The 19,011-nt window shown below is 37.5% G+C and overlaps 2 protein-coding genes across 7 annotated transcripts in view; one reads left to right on the top strand and one right to left on the bottom strand.

Annotated features, from left to right (window-relative positions):
* Positions 1-13,946, top strand: part of ECT2L (epithelial cell transforming 2 like) — a 72,575-nt gene extending 58,629 nt beyond the window's left edge. The window contains exons 17-22 of the mRNA XM_032407790.1: positions 666-739; positions 838-994; positions 1,673-1,738; positions 3,126-3,214; positions 11,378-11,550; positions 13,160-13,946. Of these exons, the coding sequence (XP_032263681.1) occupies positions 666-739; positions 838-994; positions 1,673-1,738; positions 3,126-3,214; positions 11,378-11,550; positions 13,160-13,287 (687 nt within the window). The 3' untranslated portion in view covers positions 13,288-13,946. The remainder of the gene's footprint in view (positions 1-665; positions 740-837; positions 995-1,672; positions 1,739-3,125; positions 3,215-11,377; positions 11,551-13,159) is intronic.
* A 147-nt stretch (positions 13,947-14,093) lies between these two features.
* REPS1 (RALBP1 associated Eps domain containing 1) overlaps positions 14,094-19,011 on the bottom strand; it is an 86,135-nt gene continuing 81,217 nt past the window's right edge. For all 6 annotated transcript variants that reach the window (XM_032407784.1, XM_032407785.1, XM_032407787.1 and 3 more), the window contains 3 exons: positions 18,748-18,896; positions 17,785-17,890; positions 14,094-15,781 (listed from right to left, as the gene is read on the bottom strand). In XM_032407784.1, the coding sequence (XP_032263675.1) occupies positions 15,713-15,781; positions 17,785-17,890; positions 18,748-18,896 (324 nt within the window). In that variant the 3' untranslated portion in view covers positions 14,094-15,712. The remainder of the gene's footprint in view (positions 15,782-17,784; positions 17,891-18,747; positions 18,897-19,011) is intronic.

Genomic DNA, 19,011 nt, shown 5'->3' with positions numbered 1-19,011 from the left:
AGAATTAAATTAGAATTTTAACGTTAATCCAGGCCTACCTGGTTGCAAAGTCTATTTTGTCTATACTGATTAAGTTCACGGAATAGGGTTACTTTTTTTTTTTTTTTTTTTTTTTTAAATATTTTATTTATTTGACAGAGAGAGACACAGTGAGAGAGGGAACACAAGCAGGGGGAGTGGGAGAGGGAGAAGCAGGCTTCCCGCTGAGCAGGGAGCCCGATGTGGGGCTCGATCCCAGGACCCTGGGATCATGACCTGAGCCGAAGGCAGACGCTTAACGACTGAGCCACCCAGGCGCCCCAAGATTTTATTTATTTATTCATTAGAGACAGAGAGAGAGAAGCAGAGGGAGAAGCAGGCTCCCAAGGAGCAGGGAGCCCGATGCGGGACTCGATCCCAGGACCCTGAGATCATGACCTGAGCCGAAGGCAGACGCTTAACCATCTGAGCCACCCAGGCGCCCACGGAATAGGGTTACTTTATGATATAATTAATACACTGTACTTAGTAGACTGGTAAGCACCGAAAGTACTAGTCATGCTTTGGTTAGATGTAGTTGTTGCCCCTTCTGCTTTGAGTGCATCATAGACCATGCTTGTCTGGTGGAACAGAAGTCTCTTCAGCCGTATTATACAGCAAAATTTTGACATAATGCTCACCTTTAGTGCAGAGAAATGATACCAGCATTCCGAGCTTTCCTGAAGAGACATGATAAGACCATTGTGACCAAAATGCTAAGGTAAGTTCTGAGGGAGTGCACAGCGGGGCGCCCCAAGGACAGGGCACACTTTGACCTTCAGAGAGCAACCAGGGTTCCCTTTTCCCTGCCTCATACAGCCTCCCGGAGCTGCTTTTGTACCCATCACGAAGATTTGAAGAATATGTTAATCTTCTCTACGCACTGAGGCTTCACACTCCCGCAGAACACGCTGACCGTGGGGACGTAACCACTGCAATTGACCGACTCAAAAAATATAAAAGTTATATAGATCAGGTTGGTTGCTGATAAGAGTTTGTGTCTTTTACAAATGTTACAATGCTTTGTGGTACTGACTCAAAGATCCTGAAATACCTTATCCTTTTGTGGTGTTCTTCAAAGTCTTTCCTCCTTTTAATGTGAAATCATTGGGCTCAGTGATTTTGAGCACTAAGAGGATCTATTCTAAGCCAAACAACATGAGACAGAATGTTTTCAGAGATCTGGATAAGTGCCATAAAACTTATTAATATGAAAGTTTGAAGAATTGAATATTTGGATTGATTTTTCTAGATAACTAAAAGAAAAAAAGTAAAATCGTTTGTTTTGGAAGGTACTTCTTATTAATTACCTTTTCTGCCTCAGTAAGTATAGCAATCATAATTATTCTCTGAAAGAATTCAGCATCTTGGAAGACAGTACTATTGTTCTGAAAATATTGTTGTGATATGCATATTACATGGGCATCCAGGCTGAATGTGAACTGAAAACTTATTTTGCCCTGAAGATACTTTGTGAATACAGTCTTGTCACTTGCCTCTTTGTTTTTAAAACACTGGGGACACGAAATTGAGATTTTTACTAAAGTTTATCAAAATACTGAGCCCTGTATCAAGTGCCATAAAATATTTTAATCTATTTTTATGTATAAAAACTTCACAATTTTTGTTTGCCTAAAATCCCTTTGTTTACTAGATGAAGCAAAGCATCAGTATGAAAGATCAGCTGTCAGAAATACAGAGAATAGTCTGGGGATGCCCGGTACGTATTCTGACGTGCTCACTACGTCTCATGCTCATGAATATAACCTCAAGTTACTGGCAAAAGGAGACATGCAGATTTCGATTCCGCTGACGTCTGTTGAATGCCCGCCACGTGCCATGTGCTGGCAAGCTTCCACATTTCACATCCTGGCTAGTTGTAAGGGTGCATAATGAGAAGAGGCACAAGTGGACTTGACCCCATCCCATAACTTTTCTGCAGTCTTAGCTCCTTGACTGGTGCTTCTGTGAACATGACCTCCTTTGGGGAAAGGGGCCATGTCTTCTATTGTTTTATATCTTCCTGTACATAATGCCTGGTGTAGGATTCTGCGCCCTGAGGATATCTGAAAAAAATCTTAGGAGTCCTCTGTTTGTTGTTACCTATACAATATCATCTGGTCCCAGTCTACCTTCTCTCTTACTGCCTTGCCTACCACTTCATGATCAAATCACACAAATCTACTCATAGTGCTCCAATAATGTTAGCCTTTCTCTACACATTTGACCTTTGCCCACGCTTTCCTTCTCTGAAATTGCCTTCCTTTCCCACTCCACTGGATAAACTATTCATCCTTTAAAAATCCAGTTCAATCATCATCTTCCTTGTGAAGTTTCCCCAACATCTCCAGCTGTGAGTCCCCCCACCCCCATCTTGGGTATCCTGCAGCACCCTGAACATCTCTGTCACACTTTTTTATGACCCTTAGTTCCTAAGACTGAGAACTCCATCAGGCATGAGCTACGACTTACTTGTCCTCTGATGTTTAGCATATAGTAGGAGCTCGATATATGAATTATGTTGAATTAAAGTGCCAATTGATTGGAAACATTTTTATTTGGTCAAATTGGGGAAACAAGATGGAGCTGTTTTGTTAGAATTTAGATCTGCACATTTTGGTAGGGAGAGTGGAGTTGATTGGATTACCAAAAGTCCAAAATCTTGCAACTCACAGAGTCTGAACTTATCTCTGGATCACTGTTCACACTAAGTGATCATCTCATGGCTAGATCGGTACAAGTGTCTAACTTCTGAATTTTTAACAATCCATTCACTTCCTTTTCTTCATAAATCCCTTCTTACCTGCTCCCATCCCCTCTTTTTTTTTTTTTTTAAATACTAGGAAAGCTTTTAAAGCATTTATAAATAAAACAGTAATTTCAGTAGTTTTAAAAATTATACAACACCTTCAAATATAGTTTTCATGTGAATTCTGTGGTCTTTCTAAAGAAAACCTCTTTTGTCAATAATAAAAACATTCATTTTTTCATAATTAAACTGAGTTCTACTCAACACAGCTTCTGGGGTATAAAACAGTTCTGCAGTAGTGGACTTTTTATTTTCTACAAATTTATGAATGTTTCTAATTTTGTTTTTGGTTTCATAGACTCTATCAGAAGAAAACAGATATCTGATTAGGGTCCAAGATGTAGCCCAACTTCACTGCTGTGATGAGGCAGTAAGTTTCTCTTTAAGGTAAACACTTAACTATCCTATGGCTGTGACTATGTCTTGCTCATCTTGTACCTGGGATCCGGTACAGTGTCTGACACAAGTCTGCAACAAATCTTTGTATTGGACCGAAAACTTAAACATACATTCCCCTGCAGTACTATAAGGTGCTTTATTACCATACTCACATTCCAGGCAGCTACTAGATAGAATGGGAGAAAATACATTATCTCTGCCAGAACCGCAAACTGCAGAGTAGCAGGAATTCTGAGGTTGGTCACTTTCCTACTGAAAGGAAATCCAAGTGTTGTGGGTATCACGTTAGTGATTTGCTCACCTATAACAAAAGAGAAGACCAGTTAATTATCCTGATAGTTATTGAGGTTAGTATTAAAAAGGTTTCACCAAGAGACCATCATTATATTGAGGTCTTACCATATCTGTTTTGCACAGTGCTCACAGTAGTGTTAAGACCAAAAGATGGGAGGGTGCCAATTTCCATAAGCTAGCATCCCCTTTCCTCTTTTAGAACAAGGATGGGCAAACTTTTTTCTGGAAAGGGTCAGATCGTAAATATCCTAGGTCTTGTTGGCCAGATGATTTTTGTGGCAACTACTAAATTCATCATTATAGCATAAAAACAGCAACATAATGATACAACACATGAATAATACAATCTGCATAAACAATACAGTGCATAAATGAGGGAGCATGGCTGAGTTACAGTAAAACTTTATTTACAAAACAAGTGGTGGGGCCATAATTTGCTGATATCTATGTTGGAAAATTATTTGCAGAACTGTGTTCTCAGTATTAATGGCAAAGATGACAACTCAACAAATAGTAACCAAATGGAGAGAAATAAACTCCTTTAATTCTTCCAACTCCAATAAAAGAAATAAAAATTGATTTGCCTCTTATTTCAGTGAATATTTCAATGAATGTTTCCCAAAGGTGTAGGTCAGGGGCGTGACTGGAAGAAATCCAAAGCTTTCACCTCTATTCTTGCCTAGAGTGGTTCTAAATGAAAATCAAATCATGTAATTGTGTTACTTTTCTCACGATCACAGTGTTTTTTGTTTTCTTTGTTTTGTTGTTTTTGTTCAATAGCAACAGAAATGAACTGCAGTGATGGAAGGAAACTACTTATCAAACCAGCAATTCTAAACACGCTGGTGTAGTAGGAGACATGCTAGGGATTATTCCAGTTTTTTATTATTAGAATTTATTTTACCTTCAGGTATTCATAAAGGTAACACTCTCCTTTTATGTAAGTCTGAGTTTCTGACCTACATAATTTACCTTTTCTCTAAAGAATTTCTTTTAACATTTCTTGCTAAGCAGGTTTACTGGCAATGAATTTCCTTGATTTTTGTTTGTCTGAGAGTCTTTATTTCTCTTTCACTTGAAGGATAATTTTGTTGGCTACAGAATTCTGGGTTGCTGGGTTCTTTTCTTTCAACACTTATTCTACTCTACTCTCTTCTTGCTTGCCTGGTTTCTGAGGAGACATCCAATGTAATTCTTATTCTTGTTCTTCTTTGGTAGGGTTTTGTTTTGTTTTTGTTCTTTGGGTTCTTTAAGATTTTATCTTTGATTTTCTGGAATTTGAATGTAATACGCCTAGGTGTAGATTTTTTGGTATTCACCATGCTTGGTATTCTCTAAGCTTCCTGGATCTGTGGTTTGGAATCTGTCAATAATTTTAGAAAATTCTCAGCCATTATCACTTCAAGTATTTTTTTTGTTTCTTTCTCTTTGTTCTCCATGTGATACTCCCATTAGACATATGTACACATTTTATAATTGTCCCACATTTCTTGGATAACCTGTTCCTTTCTTTTTCAGTCATTTTTTTCTCTTTGCTTTTCAATTTGGTAAGCTTCTATTGATGTATCTCCAGGCTCATTGATTCTTCCCTCGGCTATGTCCAGTCTGCTATTGAGCACATCAAAAGCATTATTCATTTCCATTTCAGTGTTTTTAATTTCTAGTTTCTTTTTCATTCTTTCTTAGAGTTTTCATTTCTTTGTTTTTATTACTAATCTGTTCTTTGGTTGCATGTTGTCTACTTTTTTCATTAGAGTCCTTGACTTATTTATTGTAAATATTTTAAATTCCTTGTCTAATAATTCCAACAACATCCCTGCCATATAAGTCTGGTTCTGATGTTTGCTTTATCAAACTGTTCTCTTTCCTCTTAGCATGACTTGTAATTTTTTGTTGAAAGCTAGACATAATGTATTAGGTAAAAGGAACTGAGGTAAATAGGTCTTCAGTGTGAGGTTTTATGTTTATATGGCTAGATGTTAGCCTGTGTTTACTGTTTGTTGTATCTGTGGTGTCAGAGGCTACAATTTATTTTGGTGTTCTTTTTTGTCCCCCCTGTTGTCATTGAGTTTCCCTAGAGATCCCTTAAATAGGGTTTGAGCCTTCTAGTTCTTTTTAGCTGTGATCACTGGTCATTATAAGGAATTCTTATTGATGTGATATCAAACGGGAAGGAAGGAGAAGGGAAGAGTTCTATAGTTTCATGGTTGGGTCTTAGTTTTTTAGTGCGCTGTGCCCTGAGCTAGGACTTTCACAGTGTTTTTTCAGTCATTTTTGTTTGTTGTTTTGTTTCCTTTCATTTTTGTACCTCTAAGAGGCAGGAAGCCTGGAAGGGAGTGGAGGTAGGTGTTTCCCCTCCCCCATATTGGTTAGATTCTGGTAAAATAGTTTCTCTTGAGGGAAGTCCTTTGGTAAGGAGAAGAGAACTCTTCAGGCACATTTCAAAAAAAGTTACCTCCTCCCCCTTTCTGGTCTGAAATCAGGAAGAATGAAGACATTTTTCTTTGATCTTCACAGTGAGAACCTGGTGGGGCTCCTGGAAGTAAAACGCATGCAAGTTTTAAATTCATGCAAGTGGGGAGAGAATGTTCCCCTAAGGCTAGGCTTCCGGGGGTTCTTAATATCTTAAAACTAGTTCACTGCTCCAGCAGGGAGTTTCTGCCTCCAGTAAGCTGTGTTTCTCTGTTCAGTGTGTCTCTCCAGCTTTTGGGGTTCTGGTTTACCTTGTGACCGTAATTCTCTGATGGATCAAAGAAGAGCTGTTGAAGTTTTTCAGCTTCTTTTTTGTTGTGAGGATGCAAGTTAGGACTTGCAAGCTCTTTACATGTCCAACCAGAAGCCAGATGGCTCAGTTATTAGAATTTAGACTTGACTTCAGTATTTGGACAACAGAGAATACACTTAACAATTTGAGGATCATGGGAGAATACTAAATTATTTTACACTCTAATTATGAGGTACATTTATGTTAAAATCTCAGTGATTTGTCAAGCAATAAATGTAAATGTAACTTTACATTAACATTTAAAATTAAGTAAATGCAAGATAGGTTCATATTCGAAAAGATATTATAGAATTTTTAGTCTGCAACTTTGTTTTCTATCATTTTGGAAAATCAGATAAAACTCAAGAAATCCCACTCCCATGACTTCCATTAGGGATTTCTACTCAGAGAAAACTCTGCTTAAATTTATACATAAAATGCTGACTTACATGAGTATAAGGCTTTATAATTTACCATATTTTTTATTAATGCTTTTTACTTATTTATTTATTGTAATAATTTCTACACCCACCATGGGGCTCAAACTCACAACCCCCAGGTCAAGAGTTACATGCTCTTCCAACTGAGCCAGCCAGGGGCCCCTACCATATTCTTTACATTCTCTCATTTGATACACTCATTACAATCACTTGCTGAGGCAAGTAGGTCTGGAACCATGTTATGGGTGGGAATCTGGATTTAAGTAAGTTGTCTGAGGCCACAGAATAAGTTCTGGTCTGAAATTCAAAACCAAGTCTCAGTGCTCTATCTACTGATTAGACCAGCAGGTGGAAAGATGAACTGAGCCTTCCTCATAATAAACTTACCAACCAAGCAGCAAGTACTAAACACATTAGTAATAAAGGAGAGCTGTGACACAGAAAAAAACAAGTCAATATTTGCACTGTAAATGAAAAAATTTCCTCTGGGGTAGAGATGAAGTCATAGGGTCATTTAGAGCTGGGAAATTTGAACGTATTTGTCCCTCTGTTAATATAGCCCACAGAATTTGGGGATATGTTAAGCTTTGATAATATATTACATAATTTGGAACTTTTATAATATCGTTCTTCCAGAAACACCAGTTCTCATTGATGTGACTTTCAGCCTGCTGGTTTTTAAATAGGCTTTTGTTGTTGTTCCTCCTTTCCTCACTCAATGCAGAGGCAACAAAAGGTGGAGCCCTCTAGGACTGGTGAACAGTGGCATGGCCTTGAATCACCACAGGGAGACATCCACTTCTCAGACCAAGTCCTCTTGAGGAAAAACCCTATTACACTGCCAAAAATGCATACTGTAAATTTTCTTTTTGCCTTACCCAAAGGGACCTACAGTTGGTTACCGGGGCAGCCTCCCAGGGATACTGGACTCTGGCTCTGAATTGACTCTTAGCCTGGCAACTCAGAAAGCCACTGTACTCCTTAGGTCAGAGTGTGGATGTTTAGGAGCTACAGTTTTGGCTCAGGACAGCTCAGAGGACCTATGGCTTGCTGTTGTCTGCTCATGCCTAACGTTGTAAAATTCCTTTCAAGGTTTTATGTATTTATAGAAGTTGGGTACTTCATCGTTTTGGCAGTCTGATACAATAAACAACAATAAAACACTTCTAGAATGATGTTAGGAATTTAAACTATAATAGACCTATTACATTTTGTTGAGTCATTTGACCTATTTCTGAACAAGAAAAGAAATCCTATCCAACCAAGTTCAGGGAAAAAAACTCTACCCTTGGAGTTGGTTCTTTTGAATGAGCAGAAGTAGCTTTCTGAAACCCTATTAGGATCCATAGTTTCCACTTCAGTTGCTCTATTATGTCAATATGAGAGGTGAAATTACTTACTTTTACATATGTAGAGGAATTATTAATTTTTTTAAAAAAGGTTCTGGTGTTTCTTGTCTTTGGATGAAAATTGTTGGAGATCTCGAGGGGACTTATTTATTTAAAAGATTTTTATCCACTCATTTTAGGGAGGGGGAGAGAGAGAGAGAGAGAGAGAGAGCAGTGGGAGGAACAGAGGGAGAGGGACAAGCGAACTCCACACTGAGCCTGACGCAGGGCTGGATACCACAACCCTGAGATCATGACCTGAGCCAAAATCAAGAGTGGGACGTTTAATTGACTGAATCACCCAGGAGGCCCTGGAGGGGCTTAACTTAGTAAATGGCTTTTGAAAACCATTTTTCTAGATAGAACTTAGATTTATTTTAGATAGCATTCTCATAATCAGATCGAAATAATGAAAACCTCTGTGTGTTTTCAAGCCTCTTCCCCTGCTCATGTCCTCTGATTACAAGTGGCCTCAACTTCAAGTTAATCTGCCTTCCCTGGGCCAACCACCCACTCGCTCTGCATGGATCACAAAACTGGGATTCTTTGATTTACCTCTACTCTGTGTTACACCTTCCAAAAGAAAAAAAAAATGATTATTTACCTTTCAAAGCCACTTCTTTAAAGCAAACCTGTATGCACATTCTCTGATAATTCAGATAAAACAGCAATATTTTATTATAGCTTTGAACATTTTTCTAAACTGGTATGATAGGAGAAATAATTGTTCTCATAAGTAATGTGGTAAAATTGCCAAAAAAGGGCAAGAATATGGACGGGAGTGGCCATTTACCACATATAGACCATTACACACAGATTGAAATATCTCCTTTCTTGCTTCCTCTCTCTCTCATCCCTAGTTCTGTATGCACCATTATTGTCAGAATACCCTATCAACTTGATCTAGAATATTGTTTCTTGCAAGATGTCATTATATGTGAAGCATTCCACTCCTTCCAGCCTAAATCATAACCACATAGAGATGGGAAGGAAATGCACGAAAAAGGAAAAGGTGGCTGTAGGGGCTGGGTGACCACTGCCTTTCTAATTATCCACACACCTAACACAGCTGGTACCTGCCTAACACGCCCCGAAGAGCTGAACCTGAAATATAGTACTCCTCAAAAACGTTTAAGTCCTGGATCCAGTCCTTTGCCTAGCATGACATGGTTGTAACAGATGATTTAAATGCCTCACTCCTCAAAATGTGGTCTGCACATCAGCACTGTCAGGGAGCTATTAGAGATGCAGAAAACCTCAGGCTACTCTAGTTCTATGGCATCAAAAGTTGCATTTTAACAAAAATTTCCAGGTAATTTAGAGGGACATTAGAGTTTGTACTATGTACAAGTCAGAGCCATTATCCTACATAAAGTGGGCTCTAAATGGTAATTATAGCAGGTTTTATGGACAGTCATCTGGAGGTTTTTGATAAAAATACATAAAACATTTGACCAATCAATCCTACCCCCCAGAAGCCTATCTGATAGAAATAACAACGCGTGTAAGGGATTTGATTATAAATAAAGATCAGTTTATTCGAACATTGCCCATAGTGGCCATAAAGAACTAATTAAAGGAAGGAGAGAGAAAGGGAGAAGGGAGGAAAGAGACCCAAGCCTGTAAACAAAACCAATGGGCATCAAAATGGGAAGAGTTGAATAAATGATGATCTACACACACCATAAAGTATTATTTGGCCACTAAAAAAGAATAAATTAAAGCAGCACCTGGGTGGCTCAGTCGGTTAAGCATCTGACTCTTGATTTCAGCTCAGGTCATGATCTCAGGGTCCTGGGATCAAGCCCTGCATCAAACTCCACGCTCAGTGTAGGGTCTGCTGGAGATTCTCTCTCTCTCTGCCCCTCCCATCACGTTCTCTCTTTCAAATAAAAGAATCTTAAAAAATAAATAAAGCCATACCAGTTAACTTGAAGTGATTTCCATTGCTAAGCGAGAAAAGCAGAAAAAAAGTGTGGATGTTACGATTTTTGTAAAATAATGGCAACCTACCTGTAAATAGATGTGTATACATGTACATATGTGTGTGATTACCTGAGCAAGTAAGAAAACAAGGACAGACAGGTACTAGTTTGGTAACTTGGGTGGCCTGAGTGCAGGGAGGAGGGAGCCAAGCAAAAAGAAAAAGTGAAACAAAAAAGGACACTTAATAAAGCCAGTGGTATGGATTGATGCCACTTTAGCATTTATGTAAAAGTTTATGTAGATTTAAATTGACAATTTAAAAAATAAACAGAGATAGTGAAGATAAAAAATGAGACTTCCTCTGTTCATCAAGCTAGTAAATGGACTCCCTTCCTTAGAGTAACTGAGGGTTGCTTGATGCTTCTAGAGAAAAAATGTTTGGTTACCCTACAATAAAACACTGAGCTAGCTTCACTTAGCCACTCCTGGTGTGGGGGGAGGGGGGTTGAGGACACTGCGGGGGGGGGGGGGGCGGGGAGGGCTCCCCTAGCTCCTCCCCAACATGTTGCTTGACTCCCTGGTGAGTACTCACACAAGCAAACCCATACTAGAGTACATTGGCGCCTACCAAGCAGGAGACCCGGCTCCAGCAACACAGCAGTCTAGAGGGTAATAGATGGAGGTTGAGGGCACGACATTTTGCCTGCTGATAAACATGCCTCAGTTGACCATCATAGCAATCTCAGTGAAAATGAAGAGCTACTTCTCACCTTTCATACTGATGAAGTGTATTATCTATTGATTTCCCTCCAACCAAAATTAGAAAAATTCTAATTTCCTACCTAGTTCCTTTAACCTTCAGTTAAATGCTTTTCTTTTCCCTGCTTTGTACTTAAGATACCTTGGGCCATATTGGTTCTTGTGCTTTTCTCTACCCCAACCTGTTACACTGAAGATGAAACCAAACCAAACTTACTTTCCCCAGATTGCCCAAATACATCAGATACAAAATACCACACTTGGTTTAACACAGCTCTAGCATAATTCATGTTGTAAAGGAGGAAAAGTTCAATGTCTCTTTCCCCCACATCCCTACGTTGAATGCTTGTCCAGTGGGTAAGTTCTAACCATTCCACCAGGAACCTTGAGGCCCACCCACAGCAGTGGTCTGAGAGACAGAAGGGAGTATTCACACCAGGAGAAAAACTACTGAGAACTCCAATGAGCCATTCCAACCTGTCTGTAGTGGGCAAAGGCCTCAACTATTGGCTTATCAACGCAAAGATGGTGAATTGTGTAACAAAGTATGTCCATGTAACCTTTCTCCACTTTAACACAGGCTCTATGAACACACCCGTGACCTCAGTCTTTTCCTCTTCAACGATGCACTGCTTGTTTCTAGTCGGGGCACATCTCATACTCCATTTGAGAGGACTTCAAAATCAACCTACCAGTTCATTGCATCAGTGGCCCTTCATAGGTTACTTGTAGAGGATATTCCAGATTCCAAATGTATGTATTCTTTTTCTTCCAAGACTTAAAGACCTTTAGAAAGCTATATTATATAATGCTCATTAACTATTAGAATATAAAGTAGGAAAAGGACTAGAATTTTCATTTGCAAGTTTGCAAATAGTTCAAGTATTTTAGGATTTCATTAATGTAAACTTTGCACCTATCGGAAATAGCAAAGGAAAGGAACGCTGGCGTTGTCAGACATGCACCCTACATATCAGGAAAACAACTCTGAAAAATCATAAAGGGAGGCATGAACCCACATCATCCTGAGTTCTTTGAAGCAATCTGACAGGAGAGCCACTACTCACTACTGCTTGTAAATGTTACAATTCTATACTTTTACCTATCACTTTTCCATTTTACTAGGGCTACACTGTCTATAGATGTTACTATATCTTAGATTTTTATATGCTGTTTCCATTCCACTAGGATTAAGTGATTATTACAAATCTATGTACCTTTTCTTCCTTAAATTCATATTCAAGTTGACACTTCTGTAATTGACAGATTTGCAAAGGATGTTTAGTAACAGACATTTCACTCATTAATAACCTCAATAGAACTCTCGTCTGTTACAAAAAGAAATCCTACTTAAAACCACCATGCCTATTTTTAGTTATTATCCTACACGCTACTTCCCAAGCTTAAAAGGATCCTTCTCTTTTCTCAGTTTCTGTTAGGCCAGACAATCTGAATGGAATACCTCTCGTTCCAATACTCTTCATCGCACGTCAAGGCAGGACTTACGGTTAAAGCTGGAACGAAGGACTTAGATAAAGAACTCACCCTTAAAAAAGGGCTGCTTCCCTTTAGCTTTAGCCTCATTTTAAATCTGAGCCTGAGAAAAAAATGAACACCAAAGGTGAAAATAAGTATTTCCACCTAGAAAACAAACTCCGGTGACATGGGTTAGTAATCTATAATCACCGGGAATGGTTAAAGAGGGTAGGACATCTGCTTTCAGTCTCCCCTTAGTCAGCTGTGCTGTCTAAAACATCGTTATGTAACCTGCTAGACAGCTGGCACTCAGCTACATAGTTGGCTTAATTCCGACAAGGTGGTCCAGGCCTAGCTCTCAGCATCTCTACCTGCACCAACTCTTAGTGCAGACCTTTACTGGTTCCAGTCCTTCAGGAGTGGCCGAGACAAGGAGTTAAAGAACATGACATCATCTACCATCTACCAGTCTTTAAAAATAACTAATTTGGGTGCCTGGGTGGCTCAGGTGGTTAAGTGTCTGCCTTCAGCTCGGGTCACGATCCCAGGGTCCTGGGACCGAGCCCCACATCAGGCTCCCTGCTGAGCAGTCCCTCTCCCTCTGCCTGCCCCTCTCCTTGCTTGTACTCTCTCTCTCTAAAATAAATAAAAAAATTTTAAAAACCCTGCTAGTTAAACAATCACAAAGATAAGATTTTTTAGATTATATTTGAATTATTCAGTATTTTTAGGAAGTTATATTCTAAACTGGACTCATATTGGAATCCCTTTTTAGTTTTCATGAAGTTCCTAAAGATGACTTGGTCAATTCTTGAATTTTAAAATATTTTTTTCTTTTGATTGTGACCTGCCAAGATTAATTAGTAGACCTCAAATATTTTTACAGATATCAAGAATGCATTTATTCTTCATGGTCCAAAACGTGAATGGATTTGTGCTACAGAGGTTGAGGATGATAAATTCCTATGGTTGTCAGTCCTCCAAAGTGCAATCAAAAGTAGTATGGAGAAGTGAGAAAACATTATGGGCGCTTATTCTCCCTGGCAAGACAATGTATTTTCTGTTCCAGAAGATCCGTAGGAAGCAGAATGATGATTTGTCATGGATGATGGGAGAATGAACTAGGATGACCCATAAAGTCCCTCCTAACTTTTAAGCTTTATCATCTGTGTTCAACTACATGAAGAAATGTAAAGTAAGAACAAGTTGAGTCCAAAATTTTGAAGCACTTCTTTTGGTAGTTATTTTTCACAGACACTATTGTTTAGATTAATTTGACAGAACAAGGATAATTGTGTATTTAAAGTTTTGTTTTATGATCTAATGAAAACGTCAGAATAAAAAAATGTTTCTTAAATGATCGGTCTAGAGAAATATTTTGTTGACTTACCTATTGTATCTTTATAAATTTTCATGATATAATCACTGATTTTAAAATTGTATAAGAAATATAAATGGCAATTTATTCAAAAACCTGTCACATATGCCCTTAATATGAATGTACTCTCCAGAGAGCATTAAAAATAAACCACTACAAAGGTTACTAAAAAGTTTTCTGTGATTTTTAAGTGTTTCTTGGTTGCAAAATTAGAATTTTTAGACCTTCCAAGTAAGAAGTTTTAAAAAGTTAAATTAGACATTGTTAAATTAGAAGGCTGTTGGGAAAAAACAAACAAAACACCTTTTTTTTTTTTAAAGATTTTATTTATTTATTTGATAGAGAGAGAGCACAAGTAGGCAGAGTGGCAGGCAGGGGGAGAGGGAGAAGCAGTTTCTCCTTTGAGCAGGGAGCCCGCTTCTCCCTCTACCCCTCCCTGCTGCTCATGATCTCTCTCTCTCTCAAATAAATAAAGATCTTTAAAAAAAAAAAACAAAAATAAAGAAATTAAGACAATTCTGTTTGAAGAGAAACAGCAAAACACGTGTTCAGTAGTTTTCTGTACCTTTAAAACCTTCATTTAATTATTTAACAAGCTGAAGCCATAATCTGTTAGGCACTTGGAAATTTCTGCTGATGTATGCAGTAGTAGTAATATTTTTTACTTGAAGTAGATATTGATCTTGGAAGCTTTCAGTTGTCAGTTTCCTTTTTGTTTCATATTCTCCTTTAAGATAGTAAAAATCTAGTAGAGTCTAGGATTGTGAACTGGGCTATTTTAAACATTTTCTTTTTTCAATAACAAACATAAATTTCTTCTAATTCTTAAAAATTTAAATTCTTGTTAAAAAATGTAGAGAAATTAAAATATTGTGCTGTTTTATTAGTGTAAAATCACTGTGATTCCGTTACGGTATTATCCATGCAGCTTAACATCTATGATCCACAGACACACTAAACCATTAAAGGGAATATCTGCTATTAGCAGTGAATGCAAATTTACATATGTTATCAAAATGTATATATCATATAATATGAAACAAATCCTAAGACATTTTATCATCCTGAATAGGGCGCACTTCAGAAGCTCTGTTAATAGGAAAAACCAGTCTCTATGGCCAAAGATTGAATGACAAGATAGCTGAAGGTAAACTAGAAATATCAAGGAATTTCCATTTATTCCGTGAATAATTAATGCCCTCAGAAGTTTTAAAACATTATTACTTGAAAATAATCTCTGTAGCGACTGATAAGCATAAATCTCTAATTGAGAATTAAGTGCATAAATCATGCAAAAAATGGTGTTTGAATGTGGACAGTACTTATGTTGTTTGTGGTTTCAACACTTTCCCTTTGCTTCTAGGGGACAATTAACACCTGACTTCATAGCCATTTCCTAAGTTTACATGACTGCTGAGTTAAAATTTCACACACAAAATTTTTAGGTTACCGGTGAAATTGCTCAATTTTCACTGGGAAAATTATAAAATCTGACACCCAAGTTGACATGGAAGAGCCTGAAAGTACCACGTGACTCCTGAGCAATGCAGATTATGGTTAAAGAATGCCTCATCCAATATAGTCCCTTCAAATCAAAAATTAACTAGGAAGCTCATTTTAAAGATTTCTACAAAATATAGATTTTTTAATGTAAAATACTAAACCTAAAAGACAAATTGACAATTTAATTTTGTCTCCTTTTGCAAATATTTCAGTCTGTGCTTGAGATATAAATAGGAAGGCCATTCTGTAAATCAAATCAGTGTGAGGTTCTGGCCACATAAGTATACTGGACACTGTCAGGTATTCCTGATGCTATGGCATAAGAAGGGTGGGCTGTGCCAACAAACACAATATATCCTCCAGGAAAAGTCATCCTGACCCTTTTATTGTTGAAATTAAAAAATAAAAGATACTTAAATACAGGTGAACATATAGGGCAAAACAGAATCATAAAATTTAATGTTGAATTAAGCAGTGAGCTGAACGTTTGGGTCTCCAAATTGGCTTGAACCCAAAACTGCTTAAAAATGGGTATGTTCACAGTTAACGGCAATTGGCTTATAGGTGAGAGAATGGTCGAAGCTGTTCCAGTTGAACTTCCAGAGAAATTCTCTCTTCAAGAACATCCTGAAAAAGATGCAAAGTTAAATTATGTTTCAAAGTGTATAAAAATGAAGGCACATCTAACAACAACTCAGCATCAAGAACACAATTTAAATTTGTTAAGACAACGAAGGGAGAGTCATATTTTAAAAGGATACTTCACTTAGCAAAGCAGTTTATGTATAGGTAGTATTAAAATATGATCTTAATTAAAATCTTTTTCTTATTAAATAAATCAGGGTAATAAAATGTTTCTTGTTTAATTATTAGAAAAGCCAATATTTGCAAATGATGCTATTAATGCATGCATTTTGCATAAAGCCTACCTCCTGCAGTAATAGATGAATCAATTAACACAGATTCTTTTTCCCGGTGATTATATCTGGTCATGACAACTCCTAAATCTCATTTGAGTTTTGGTTTCACAAAGAATAAATTTATTTTGCAATCAGAATTTTTAATCACTGTTGATTTTGAGCAGTCTTTTCACATAGCCAGTGAATCCTAACTCATCTACTTTCTTTTTTTTCTCGGACATGCTGATAGTATTGTGTTTTAACCAGAACTACCTCTTGCTATTTCATATCATACTTCCTATTTTCTGTTCGTTCAAGATAATGAGAAAGGTGATTTTTAAAATAGCTCCTACATACATGTTTCTATAGGTGGCTTTAGTTCTTCAAAAAAACATGTGCCAACAAAATTTTCATTGTCAAGGTATGGTTCTAGCAAGCTTTCCTTAGTTTTACATTCTTCCTTTACAACAGACCATATTCATGATCATAGAATGACTACAAATATCTTTGATCAAAGAGCTATACAAAAATATCATTCATTCACATATATTTATCAAATCCTAACATGTGCTAGGTTTTGGGGATAGAAACAAGATGGTTATGAATTTATCTAGGAAGCCCCAGCTGACTTCTGATGTCCTGCCTGAACGTAACACATCCCTCTCTCTTTTCTCTCAAAAGTATTTTGGTTTGGACAACATATATATGGTCACCCTGAATAGAAAAAATGATGATTTGCTCTCAGTGAGTTCATTTTATTAGGAGAGAGAACCAAATGTGACAGAGACAGATAATAATTCCAGATAGTGTGATAAAAGCTAGATGAGGGATACAAACAGAATGTTATGGGAACAAACTAACTCTGCATTCATTTTACACTTCACAGACTCTTTTCTCCTCATTTTTGTCGTTTACACCCTTGCTACTCAAAGTTGGACCAAAAGTCCAGCAGCATTCCATCACCTGGAAGCTTACGAGAAACGCAGAATTCTCAGGTCCCGCTCCATACCTAGTATGAATCAGAATTTGCGTTTTAAGGCAACCCCTGATTAACTATATACACATGAAGATGTGAGGGCCACTGGTTTACAACAATTGAATGCTTAATAATGTTGGTAAACCATAAATGATTCTGGCTAATTTTTATTTGTAGAGATTCAAAGAAATCATAGTAGTAAGAAAGAAAAACAAACCTATTCTTCTCACGTATAAATGATGGGAGTACACATTGGCCATAAGCACCATTTCTACTTAAGGCTTGTTTTTCCTTTTTCACATGCAAAATCTCAATTGTCCCCATCTTCTTTAGACCTGTTCAACTCCCTTTAATAGAATCTGAGTAGTCTTTGATAAAAGGATAAACTAACAATAGTCAAATCATCTTAGAATTAAATAAGAGTGTAGAGAACCACGTATATGACCTTGGAGGTACCCGAGGTCACAACATTTCCTCTCTTGGGTTTCATTATGAAAGTTCAGGAACATTATAGGAACAGTGATGCCATATATATATATATACATATATATATATGGCAAGACAGATCAGAACTGAGTATACAGAATTCCTTTTAATATACAAAGATTCAAAGGCATAAAGAACATTTCAGATACACATTTCTCTTGCTACCCAGGAAGTTTCATACTAGCTAACAGTTGCTGGATCATTTCTAAGTTCCAGTTAACTGAGATGTTCTGAGTCCATGGAACTTCCCAAGTAAAGATTCAGAATACCTTTAATTGTTGCTGCAATTCACTATTCAATCTGGCCAAAACTGTGTTGGTTTCCTTATTGCGTCTAATTGATGCCTGAATTGCTTTCTTATCTTTCCCAACAGACCTGAGAAGATAAAGAGGGCAAGAAAACATGACTGTCATTTCTTATCTTTAAATTCTCTCCATTCTTCCCTGCCCTCTAAATCCAGAAAGTAGAGGGAGCATCTTTTGCCTTAATAGCATAGCTCAACCTCACTTGCTCAGTTTCAACGGTCAACCAAAAGTATCTAAGCTTCAGAAGCTTAAGTAGTATTGTTATTGTTTCCATTCTTCTTCTGTAGAATCACCTGAGTTTTAGTTAGTCCAGAGCAGGCATCAGCAACCATTTTCTATCAACAACCACATAGTAAATATTTTAATTTGTGGGCCATATGATTTCTGCAGCATATTCTTGCTTTTGGTGTCTTTTTCTCTTCTTTCTCTCTCCCTTCTCTTTTTTACACAAATGTAAAAGTCATTTTTAGCTCTCGGCCTTACAAAAACAGGCCATGGGATGAATTTGGTCCAGGAGCCCTAGTTGGCCAATTCTTGGTCTAGGACAACCATAGTTAAAATCTTAGTGTTACTCTACACTATTAATTATTTTAAAAATCTGCTCTAGACTACTGAATCATTGAACACTACATCAAAAACTAATGATGTACTACATGGTGGCTAACTGAACATAATAAAAAAAAATCTGCTCTAGGGTTTGCGTTAGGTTGTTAAAATGAAATTGGAATTGAACCTGATAATGGAAAGGGGGAAAGTGGGGAGAATATTACACCTATTCATAAAAGAGAAAACTCTCAAAGAGGAGCAGCTAAGAACCTCTGCTCAACTAGAGAGCTAGTCTGACCATAATTTCTTTCATTTTGATACGTTAAGTGCTGAACTTTTTGCTCCTAGTCATTACGTTTGTTTAGGAACAGCTCTGATTACCTAGGAATAGAAGGCTGTGATGCGAGCACAGCAGCTAAGACACCTGTCTTTTGTGTGTGTTCATCAACTTCTGGCCTTAATTCATCTTCTGATTTCAATCTTCTTCGAACAGGTTTAGGTGGTGGAGCAAGAGGTGTGGTGCCCTTGCTCTACAAGAGAAGAGGTCCGTTAACAATGAGCATGTCTTCAAGACAGTCACGGTTGTAGCACTTTACCAACATCATTTGCTTTCTTTAAACTGCTTATTCTCCAAAATTTAAAAGT

Source organism: Phoca vitulina, unplaced genomic scaffold (assembly GCF_004348235.1).
Source record: "Phoca vitulina isolate PV1807 unplaced genomic scaffold, GSC_HSeal_1.0 scaffold9, whole genome shotgun sequence".
In the NCBI taxonomy this organism is placed as follows: domain Eukaryota; kingdom Metazoa; phylum Chordata; class Mammalia; order Carnivora; family Phocidae; genus Phoca; species Phoca vitulina.
This window is presented reverse-complemented; position numbering and strand designations above follow the sequence as displayed.